At 47.1% G+C, this 11,513-nt stretch overlaps 1 protein-coding gene across 6 annotated transcripts; it reads left to right on the top strand.

The window, feature by feature from the left end:
- Positions 1-2,457: 2,457 nt before the first annotated feature.
- Positions 2,458-9,636, top strand: LOC140207140 (uncharacterized). Of its 6 annotated transcripts, none has more exons than XM_072275479.1 (2): positions 2,458-2,513; positions 7,143-9,636. In XM_072275479.1, exon 2 carries the CDS (start codon positions 7,959-7,961, stop codon positions 8,604-8,606), a length of 648 nt encoding a protein of 215 aa, XP_072131580.1. In that variant the 5' UTR covers positions 2,458-2,513; positions 7,143-7,958; the 3' UTR covers positions 8,607-9,636. The 6 variants fall into 6 exon arrangements, with proteins under 6 accessions (XP_072131580.1, XP_072131585.1, XP_072131583.1 ...); XM_072275484.1 differs by having other exon boundaries at positions 2,463-2,513; positions 7,548-9,636; XM_072275482.1 differs by lacking the exon at positions 2,458-2,513 and adding an exon at positions 3,263-3,305 and having other exon boundaries at positions 7,548-9,636.
- Positions 9,637-11,513: the final 1,877 nt, after the last annotated feature.

Below are 11,513 nucleotides of genomic sequence, written 5' to 3'. Positions count from 1 at the left end.
TGCCAACGGGGCAATGTTACAATAGTCATGGGGGATTGTCATGCAGGTGATTAGGAAAATTAGGATCGTGTTGGTCTCAAGAGGAGGAATTCCTGGAATGACTTCAAGATGCTTTTTTTTAGAACAGCTCTTGATTGAGTCCACTTGGGGATCGGCTATTCTGGATTGGGTGTTGTAATGAACCGGACTTAATTAGGTCACTTTAAGTTCGAAGAACCCTTAGGGGCAAGTGATCTTAATCTGATCAAATTCACCCTGACATTAGAGAAGGAGAAGCTAAAGTTGGATATGGAATAGAATGGAATAGAGCAAGAGAGAAGAAATAGTCAAATTTGATTTGAAAAGAACATGGGCAGGGATGAAAACAGAGCAGTGATAGCAATTCTGGAAGCAATTCAGAAGGCACAGGATAGACACATCACAAAGAAGAAGTAGTATTCTGAAGGTAAGGTGACAAAACTGGCTGATAAGAGAAATCAACGACAACTTAAAAACCAAAGAGAGGGCATAGAGCAAAATTTACTGGGAAGTTAGAGGATTGGGAAGCTTTTAAAAACCAACAGGATGCAACTAAAATAATTAAGAGGGAAAAGATGGAATACATAGGTGAGCTAGCCAGTAGTGTTAAAGAGGATACCACATTTTTCTTCAGGTACATACAGTGTAAAAGGGAGGTGGAAGTGGATATCAAACCACTAGAAAATGATGCTGGAGAGGTAGCAATGAGGTGGGGTGCAAGGTGATGGTAGGTGAACTGAATATACATTGTACATCACTCTTATCTGTCGAAGACCCTGGCAGGAATATGGAAGTCCCAGATGTCAGTGGTCAGAATGTGTAAAGTTACGTTACCCGGGAGAAGTTTCTTGGGAAACAGAGATGGTCTGAAGGTAAATAGGTCACCTGTACACCCCAGAGGTCTGAAAGAGGTGGCTGAAGAGATGTGGAGGCATTAGCAATGATCTTTCGAGAATTGTTAAGGAAATTATATCCTCAGAAGTGTTTTTGTTCACTACTCCCCATCTCCCAGTATCACCTATCACCTACCACTTCTTCCACCCCTCTCACCCACACACTTCTTCATCTGACATCTCATCTTTTTTCCCAGTCACGATGAAGGGTCTTGGCCCGAAACATCAACTGTTTACTATTTCCCATATGTGCTGCCTGAGCTCCTAGGTTCCTCCAGCTTTTTGTGTATGTGTTGCTTGGGTTTCCAGCATCCACAGATTTTCTCCTGTTTTTGATCAAAGCTAGAGCGAGGTCATATAATATAGCAAGAAAGTAGTGGGAAGCTAGAGGATTGGGAAGGTTTTACATAACCAACAGGAGACAACTAAAAAAAAACACACAGGAGAGACAAGATGAAAAATTAAGGTAAGTGAGCCAATAATATCAAGTACCAAAAGTTATTCAGAGATATAAAGAGTGAAAGAGTGAAAGAGAGGGAAGAGTTGATATTGTACCACTGGAAGATGACACTGGAGAGTCAGTAATAGAGCAAAGAAATAGCAGCCGAGCGTAGTAAGTATTTTGTGTCAATCTTCACTGTGTAAGACATTAGCATTATAAGACCATAAGACACAGGAGCAGAATTAGGCCATTCAGCCCCATCGAGTCTGCTCCGCCGTTCTATCATGTCTGATCCCGGTTCTCACTCAACCCCATGCACCTGCCTCCTCGGCATCTCCTGCAATGCCCTGACTGATCAGCAAACTATTAGTTTCTGCCTTAAATGTAGCCACAGACTTGGCCTCCACCGCCGTGTGAGAGAATTCCACAGATTCACTGCTCTCTGACTAAATAAAATCCTCCTTAACTACTCTAAAAGGTCACTCCTCAGTTTTGAGTCTGAGCCCTCTGTTATGGATACAAACACCATACGAAAAGTCCTCTCCTCACCCCCCCCCCCAACACCACTTCCATCCCCACTTTGCCCGGACCATTGGCCCCGCTTGCAGGGCAACAGTCTGCCGGTGTTTGCCCCCCAATGTGGTGAATCGCCACCACCGTGGGCTCAGACATTTCCACAGATGAGCCCCTCCTGTCCCCACCGGGACAAACATCCTGTCCGCCCCCTCTCTCACCGTCTTCATCCTCTCCCTCCCCGGGGAACCGGCATCAAACCGACGGGCCGAGCGGTCTCCTCCTACCTCTCAGCGATACATCAGACTCCGGCCGCAGGAGACGCTTCACAAACGCCCCAACTTCCCTCGGAGGGAAATGTTTGTGATTTGTCCTGATGAAGGGTCTCGGCCTGAAACGTCGACTGCACCTCTTCCTACAGATGCTGCCTGGCCTGCTGCGTTCACCAGCAACTTTGATGTGTGTTGTTTGTGATTTATCTCTCCATTGTCCCTCCCGCCTCCGGCCGCTGCATGGTCCTCCGGCCACGGGTGGCGCTGCATGGTCCTCCGGCCACGGGTGGCGCTGCGGCGAACCTCCTGGTAAACGCAGGCGCGGTGCCAACCGCAGCTGTTGCCTTTGCTGGTGTGTCTGCCGTTCAGGCGGCGGTGAGTGAGTGGGTTATTCCTGGAGTGCGTGAATCGGGGGCCTGCTGCAGTGGGAAAGGGCCGGGACCGAGTTCTGCCGGTCGTCCCGCAGCCCCGGTTTTAGCTTTGCGCCCGAGCCCGGGCTGTGGGATCAGTTCGTTGTGGTTCCCAGGCTGGGAGGGGGTTTGGGGTGAAGGGGATCTGTCTGTGTGTGGGTAGAGGTTATGGGTGGACTGTGGGTGTGGGGTGAGTGGTTGGAAAGATGTGAGACCGTAGTCGGGTGGGGGGAGGATGGGGTTGCTGTTGTGAGGAAGTGGGATGATCGGACGTTCCGTGACCCGGGTCAGATAAAGTTGTAAACAGGGGAGGATCTGCTCCGTTGTATCGGACGCTCGGGTATCTGTTCAGTGAGCAACAATTCTCTCTTCATATGAATTACTGTCTAATCTTGCTGTTAACATTGTGTTTGTTACAAAGCCCCAGAGTCTGGGAAGAGCTGTCACCGTCATGGGCTGTTGGTGCAGATTGGGATGGCGGTGGGGTGTCAGTGACCTCTGTATCAAAGAGGGACACGGGGTTGTTCAGTCTCCTGTGAGATATAAATGTCCACACAGTGGGTTCTGGTCAGTATGCACATCTGGAGTTTGTAAGGGGAAAGGGAGAAAGGAAGGGGCTGAGGAGAAGAGTTTTAAGCAGAGAAGCGGGGTGGAGGGGTACAGGAGTTGTCTGATAGATCATTTTAATTGTTTTTGTTTTATATAATCTCACAGATGGTGACTGAGGAAGAAGCTTGTTGAGGGAGGCTACCCGGGGGTGAGCAGGTCACACATGGTATCAGGAGAGAGACAGTGATGTGATTTCCTGTGTCACGGGTACAGACAGTCATCTCAAGTGAGGAGTTTGTGTGGAGATGCAGCTTCCCTGGAGGTGGAGGAAAGAGAACACACCAACAGGTGGAACCAGCTGTGGGAAGACATGGTTTGTCAGGTTTGACGATGAGCTGAATGTACCATAACCTTCAGACTGAATCAGAAAACCATTCTGAGGGTATTTGAAATGTCAGAATCAGGGGAGATGTGATCACACGTGCAGAGGGCAGGGGTTGTGTCTCCATCAGACCCTCAGTGAGATGGTTCAAGTTACAATGTGCAGGGATGAAAACACAGTGTTTGGAGCCGGATTTAATCACTGATTCTGACACAGTGAGAGGGTTAGTTTTGCTGTAAGGAAGCAACATTAATGGAAGACGACACAGGAACTTCATCAATTGCCAGTTGTTTAGCAGAAGTGACCAATCTGTATGTTACCCTGACAGAAACAGATATTCACAGGGGTGTGGAGTTTTGAAATCAATGCCTTGCGATGCCACCATCGTTAATTTGTCATGTCCAGAGTGGTGGATCACACAGCACGGAAACAGGCCTTGATCTCCATGTGCTCCACTTCCTTGTCTTTGGTAAATATTGATGTAAAGTACTCTTTATCAACTTCAGCCATATCTTTTGTATCCAACCAAATGCTCCCCTCCCCCTTTGTCCTTGAGTGGTCCCACACTCTCCCGTGTTATCCTCTTGCTCCTGATGTATGTAAAGAATGCTTTAAGATTCTCTTTAATCATACTTGCCAAGGAGTTTTTATGGGCCGTCATGGCTTTCTGAATTCTCCTCGAGTTTTGCTTTTATTTCTTGAAGTTCATTTCTGGCTTCATATTAATCCTCCATGTCTCTGTTTGATTCTAGCTTCCTAAGCTTTCCCTACTTTCCATTTTATTCTGGACTGCATTCACGACATCCTTGCACGCTCTCTATCTGTGCTGGGTTAAGAGCTGGTGCTCTCAAGGCAATGGCAAACCCCTGCTGTAACTTGCCTTGTATGTGATTTCCCAATACGTGTAGAAGGAAATCATCCGCTAACTGGAAATAATTCCAGATGTGACGTACCTTTCCTCATCTGCCTCAGGATAACAAACATCTCCTCTTCTTTAATCTATACAGGGACCACAATGTTAATGCCACTTTCCCACACTTCCATAGACTCTGTGTCCATCTCCTGAGTAAGTATTTCAGATCTTTCCCATCTGCTTTGGTTCCAAACGTGGACTACCATTCTGGTCATCCAGAGGACCAATTTTGTCCCTTGCAATACTTTTGATCTTAATCTATCTCTAGAATCCCTAAGGATTACCCTTCATTTTTTTTTTCTGTGAGGGCAACCTCATGCCTTCTTTTTGACATTCTGATTTATTTCTTATGTGTTCTCTTGCATTTCTTATACTCCATCAGAAGTTGCCTGCCGATCCCTGTGATGCAACTCCATTTTGTGCTTCACCAGGGTCTCAATATCTCTTGCAAACCAAAGTTTCTTACAGTTTCTATCTTTACATTTTATTCTGACAAGTACATACCCGCTTTGTACGTTCATAATTTCGCTTTGAAGGCCTCCCATTTACCAAGCACACCTGTCCCAGTCCGCAGTTGCCAGATCCCAGAGTCATAATTCCAGGTGTTGAGCCATGCCCTGAACACATCCACCTTTCCTATGCTGCTCCCTGTATTGAAATATACAGGATTGAGCATATTCCCTGCACCATGCTCAACTTTTTCATTCCTGACCTTGTCTGAGGTCTGAACAATGTCTGTCTCCACAACATTTGTCTCCACAACCCCTCCACTATCTGTTCTGTTATTCAGGTTCCCATTCCCCCTGCAAATTTAGTTTGACCCTCCCCAACCCCCACCTCCCACCATGCAGCTCTATCACCCCTTTGGCTTTCATCTCCCAGATCAATAAAAACGAGGTGCATACCAGGTACAGGCAGATAGGAACAAATGGGGTACTTATGAAATACGGGAAATTCAAGTGAACACTTATGAAAGAAATAAAAGAAGGCATGAGGTTGCCCCAGCAGACAAGGTGAAAGAGAATCCTCAGGGATTCTGCAAATATGTTAACAGCAAAAAGATTGCAGGGGACAAAATTAATCCTCTGGAAGATCAGAATGGTAACCCATATGAGGAGACCAAATGGATGGGGGAGATTTTTTTTTTGCATCCGTATTTACAAAGGAGATGGACACAGTCAACAGAAGTGAGGCAAGGCAGCATCAACTTAATGGCCCCTGTACAGATTACAGAGGTGGAGGTGTTTGCTGTCCCAAGGCAAACTACCATGGATAAATACCCAGGGTCTGACAAGTTGTTCCATGGGACCCTGCGGAAGACAAGTGCAGTAATTGTCGGGGCCCAAGCACAGATACTTAAATTACCCTCAGTGACAGGTGAGGTACTGGAGGATTGGAGGACAGCATCTGTCCAAGAAAGGCTCTAAAAATAAACCAGGAAATTCTACTTTGGTGAGCTTGACATCAGTAGTGTGAAAGTTATTGGAACGTTGTGTGCAGGAACTGGATATATAAGTATTTGGATAGATGAGGACTGATTAAGGATAGGCAGCATGGCTTTGTGCATGGTAGGTCATGTCTCACCAATCTTATAGAGTTTCTCGAGGAGGTTATCAGGAAAGTGGATGAAGGCAAGGCAGTGGATGTTGTCTACATGGACTTTAGCAAGGCACTTGACAGAGTCTCATATGGGAGGTTGGTTAAGAATGTTCAGTCACTCAGCATTCAAGATGAGATAGTAAATTGGATGAGACACTGTCTTTGGGAGAAGCCAGAGTGTGGTAGCAGATGGTTGCCTCTCTGACCAGAGGCCTGTGACTAGTGGTGTGCCTCAAGGATCAGTGCTGGATCTGTTGTTGTTTGTCATCTTTATCAGTAGTCTGGATGATAACATGGTTAGCTGGATCACCATGACACCAAGACTGGGGATCTAGTGGACTGCGAGAAGACTATCATGGCTTGCAGTGCAAACTGGACCAGCTGGAAAAATGGTTTAAGAAATGGAAAATGGAATTTAATGCAGACAAGTGCGAGGTGTTGTGCTTTGGTAGGACCTACCAGTGTAGGTCTTACACAGTGACTGGTCAGGCACTGAGGAGTGTTGTTGAAGAAAGGGATCTGGGAATACCGGTCTATATTTTACTGAAAGTGGTATCACAGGTAGATAGGGACAGAACGAGAGATTTTGGCACCTTGGCCTTCATGAACCAAAGTACTGAGTACAGGAGATGGATGTTTTGTTGACATTGTACAAGACACTGGTGAGGCCTAATTTGGAGTATTGTGTGCAGTTTTGGTCACCCACCAACAGAAAGATGTAAAAGCGGTTGAAAGAGTTCAGAGGTAATTCACAAGGATGTTGCCAGGTCTGGAGGAATTGGGTTATAAGGAAAGATTGAACAGGTGAGGACTTTATTCCTTGGAGCGTAGAAGAGTGAGGGGAGATTTGATGGACACAGAGGTTAAGGGTGAAAGGTGAAAGGTTATGTGGAACAAGAGGGGAAACTTGTTCACGGAGACGGTCATCCAGGTGTGGAATGGGCAGCCAGCACTAGTGGTGCTTGCGAGCTCACTTGCAACATGTTAGATGTTTGTATAGGTAACTGGATGGTAGGGGTATGGGAGTAGGAAGTTTAAGTAGCTCGACACAAACTTGATGGGCCAAATGGTCTGTTTCTGTGTTATACTTTTCTATGACTGTGACAAGAATCTTGAATAATACTAATATTCACTCTAATTCCTTTTAACAGCTGTGCAGACCAACCATACATCTGAGTAGGAGATATTTACATGGCGTTAAAACTGTGGGACTTTAAATTAACAGTACATAGAAGAAAATCCCAGCTGCAAGTTAACAAAGGCTGTTCGTGTGAGAGTGTTTCAGTTGCTGTGGGGCCAGGAACCCATGCAGCTCAGTGGAAACAGGGAATAATACCGATGGAGAGAGTCAGACTCAGCCAGGTCACAGATTGGAGATGGCAACAATGCCGCATTCTTTCAAGACAGGAAGAGCATCAGAGAGTTTGCTGGTCATTCCAGATGCCAGCATTGTGCCCAGTTAGAAGATAATTTCTCTCTTCACCTTGGCAACTAAAGTGATCTCAACTGAAATGTTGTTCTTCACCCATTGATGTATTTTGTAAATCTTTTTACAGGTTAAAAATGACAAGGAAATTGTCCATGGGAATTCAAACACAACACGCCAGTTTTGCAGACTCTGTCAAGATATTTAAGAAGTGGAGCAAGGGATTCAAACAACCATCCTTCCCATTCAGACTGTGGGAAGGGATTCACTCGATCATCTGACTGACTGGCATGCCTGTCATTTTGCACAGGAGAGGCCATTCACCTGCTCATTAGGCAGTGGGAATGGATTCACTCGGTCATCTGAACTGAAGCTACATCAGCAAGTTCACACTGGGCTGATATGTGTGTTCATCTGCTCTGTGTGTGAGAAGGGATTCAGTCGGTCTTCCCACCTGTGGACTCACCTGACAGTTCACACTGGGCAGAGGCTGGTCATCTGCTGAATTTCTGGGGAAGGATTCCCTTGGTCATCTGACCTAATGGCTCACCAGCGAGTTCACACCGGGGAGCGGCCGTTCACCTGCTCGGACTGTGGGAAGGGATTCACTTGTTCATCTAAACTGAAGGTACATCAGCGAGTTCACACTGCAGAGAGGGATTTCTCCTGCTCAGGTTGTGGGAAGGGATTCACTCAGTCATCCTACCTACAGAGACACCAGTCAGTTCACACCGGGGAGAGGCCATTCACCTGCTCAGACTGTGGGAAGACATTCACTCAGTCATCCCACCTACAGATTCACCAACGAGTTCACACTGGGGAGAAGCTGTTCACCTGCTCAGACTGCGGGAAGGGATTCACTCAGTCATCCTCCCTATTGGCACACCATTCAGTTCACACTGGGGAGAGGCCGTTCACCTGCTCAGACTGTGGGAAGGAATTCACTTGGTCATCTGAACTACTTACACACCAGTCAGTTCACACTGCGGTGTGGCCATTCACCTGCTCAGTCTGTGGGAAGGGATTCACTCGGTCATCCCACCTACAGAGTCACCAACGAGTTCACACTGGGGAGAAGCTGTTCACCTGCTCAGACTATGGAAAGAGATTCACTCAGCCATCCACCCTATTGGCACACCAGTCAGTTCATAATGGGGAGAGGCCATTCACCTGCTCAGACCGTGGGTAGGGATTCACTCAGTCATCTTATCTCCTGACACACCAGTCAGTTCACACTGGGGAGAACATATGATGATGAGAAGGGAATCAGCAGTGGGTCTTGGCAACGAATGACAGAGTAGCAACATTTGGAAGCTGATTGACAGAGAAAATCTTGCAGTTGTCTGACTGATGACACAACCAATACCTCTGGTGAGGTGTTCCACTGGTCAAAGGAACATGTGTGTGTTGGAAATGGTTTTATGTATTGAGGAAGTTGTTCCTGCTTGTTTATTCTCTAATATTATATCTGGATGGTTATTATAGATTGTCCTATCTGTAATAATGTATTGATTATCATATCATATAGGAAACGTGCAATTCTACTGGAGTGAATGTAGAGGGAAGTCGGATGGAAATTTATTAGAAATCTGGAAGTGAGATGTCATTATTTTCCTCGAAGCAGAGTAGGCATCGGTGGTTTCGGTAAAAAAAAATCACGCAATTGGGAATCAGTGCTGTGGTGTTAAACATTCCTCCATAACATTTTTGTCTAATGTGATGGACAAGTGCAAGCTTTACTGTAAGTTCGTGTTGGCCTTTTTTTTCCAATTTAATTTTTATGCAAAAGACTAAAGTAGGAAATGAGTGGCATTTTTGCCGATTTGGTCCTGAATGTCCCCAGAACCTGTCTGGCTTTCTCAGACCGAGAAGGGTCTGGCGGTGACGAGTGCGGGAATATGGTGGAAAGCTGAAAATAAAAGGTAGGATGAGCATAATAATCGGTAGGAGAGGAGGTGGCGGGGTGCGGGTGTCGGAGAGTCTGTTCCTGTGCTGTGTTTCTCTCGGGTGCTAAACCAGATTTACTCTCCCCCGCTGCCACGTTCTCCGATTACCGCTGGTTCTGTAGAGTCAAGATCGAAAACATTGCGACCGCCGCCGAGAAGAGCTTAGATATGTTATCTGTTAATTAGTTGAATAATTGATGTGAGCGGATATTTTGCTGCGCTGATGAACTGCTCTCTGAACTTGGACTGCTTTACTCCATAAATAAACGTGTTTGTGCAACAACATAATATCATCAGCATGTCTCCGGTGTGTTGAAAAATGTGATCAGAATCATTTTAATTATTTGTGTAGCCCCGCCTGGCCAGCCTCAGGGTCGCTCAGCTCGCCGTCATCTGGGGAAACAGCCCTCAGCCCCGCCAAACTAGATGATTGGTTTGTGTGGATGCTGTGTGATGTACCCGACCCCACCCAAATAACAGACAATACACCAGATACGATTAAATGAATTACAGTTTTATAGATATTACTGGAACTATATAATTAATAGAGAATAAAATATAAAAGGAAAATAAAAGGCACCACACCTATCAAAGTTCTATCTCTTAGCGTACAAACAGTTGGAGCTCAGGACCCTCCTCGTTCACCCTGCGTCTCCCCTCGGACCACCTCGACCTGCCGCCTGGGACCAACAACGATGGTCGACTAGACGCTCCACACGTGTCCGTCTCCTCTCCTCGCTGAACACCCTGGACCTCGGACTGCTGCGCGGGGTTCGACCCTGTTAGCAGACTCACAGCAGCTTGTCCATCCTCTGTCTCTCTCTCCCGCCTTCTCCCAAAAACCCGCATCACAATAACTTACAGACACACAGAAAGAATAACATCTATCCCAATTGGTTTGTTCACCCTCTGATCTGTACGTAATCCAAATAAACTGCTAGCGGGAGGACTTTCTCAGCAGTTATAACAAAGAAGCCATTTCAATTATAACATAACAAAGAAGAAACGCCTTACACTCTTCTCCACCAAATAAAAGTCATGTCCTCATGACTTTAACAGAGTTCACCATTTCTCCTTACAAAACACAAAACCCAACCGAGGTGCATAAAGCAGTGACATAACTTCCCAGGGTTGTAGAGATCACACCCTGTTCTCCTGGCACTGTATAGGTCAACTCCACGCCTACTCCTCTGAGACCTCTGTACCTCCTCAGCTGACTCTTCCGGCTCAGACTCCACAGGTGACACCCCGGGCCTACCTGTCGGACCCTCACCCTCACTGGGACCACTCGGCACCTGAGAGCCCTCTGCCTCGGGCTCTGGTTTCACCCTCTCTTTCCCCAATGCCGGCTGTATTTCAGGTGGCTCCTCAGCACCCTCCCTCCTCTCCCCTAACTCAGTGGGGGAAGGGCCAGGAGCCTCTTTTTCCGGTACCGGGGAATCAGTGAACGGAAAGAGGTGCCACACGACCGAATTATCGTCTTCCGATGACGTATCCCTTTTCCGGGTGGGGACCGGCCCTGTCCCTTTCGCAGCGGGCTCTTCCCTCGCCCTGCGCCCTTGCAGAGTCCTCATACTAGCCGTAAACTCCCAGTCGGGCTCTGGGTCTACCTTCACCTCTGGACCCAGAGGCAACAAGTGGTTCCGATGGAGTACATTGACAGGCCCCTTCCCATCATCGGGTCTCACCCGGTAAACAGGTAGATTCGGCATCTGGCTCTCTACCACATAGGGGGTGGCCGCCCAGCGATCCGCCAGCTTGTGCTTACCAGGTAGTCCTAAATCCCGGATAAAGTCCCGCTCTCCCGGCAATAGTTGGGAGAATTTTACTTTCTGATCATACCTCTTCTTTTTCCTCTAATTCTGCTTGGTGGCCGCTGTCTCAGCCAACTCGTACGCCCTTTTCAACTCTCTCCTTATATCGGACACATACTTCAGATATGGCTTCAAAGGTAATTCACCCGCTTCAGTCCCAAAACACAGGTCAATGGGCAACTTCGCTTCCCGCCCGAACATCAGATAATAAGGCGAGTACCCCGTAGGGTCATTGCGAGTACAATTGTAACAGTGAACCAAATGGCCGATGTGCTGACTCCACTTACTCTTCTGACCGATCGCCACAGTGCCGAGCATGTCCAGCAGGGTCCGGTT

The sequence above is a fragment of the Mobula birostris genome, chromosome 13 (assembly GCF_030028105.1).
Source record: "Mobula birostris isolate sMobBir1 chromosome 13, sMobBir1.hap1, whole genome shotgun sequence".
Taxonomy (NCBI): domain Eukaryota; kingdom Metazoa; phylum Chordata; class Chondrichthyes; order Myliobatiformes; family Myliobatidae; genus Mobula; species Mobula birostris.
This window is presented reverse-complemented; position numbering and strand designations above follow the sequence as displayed.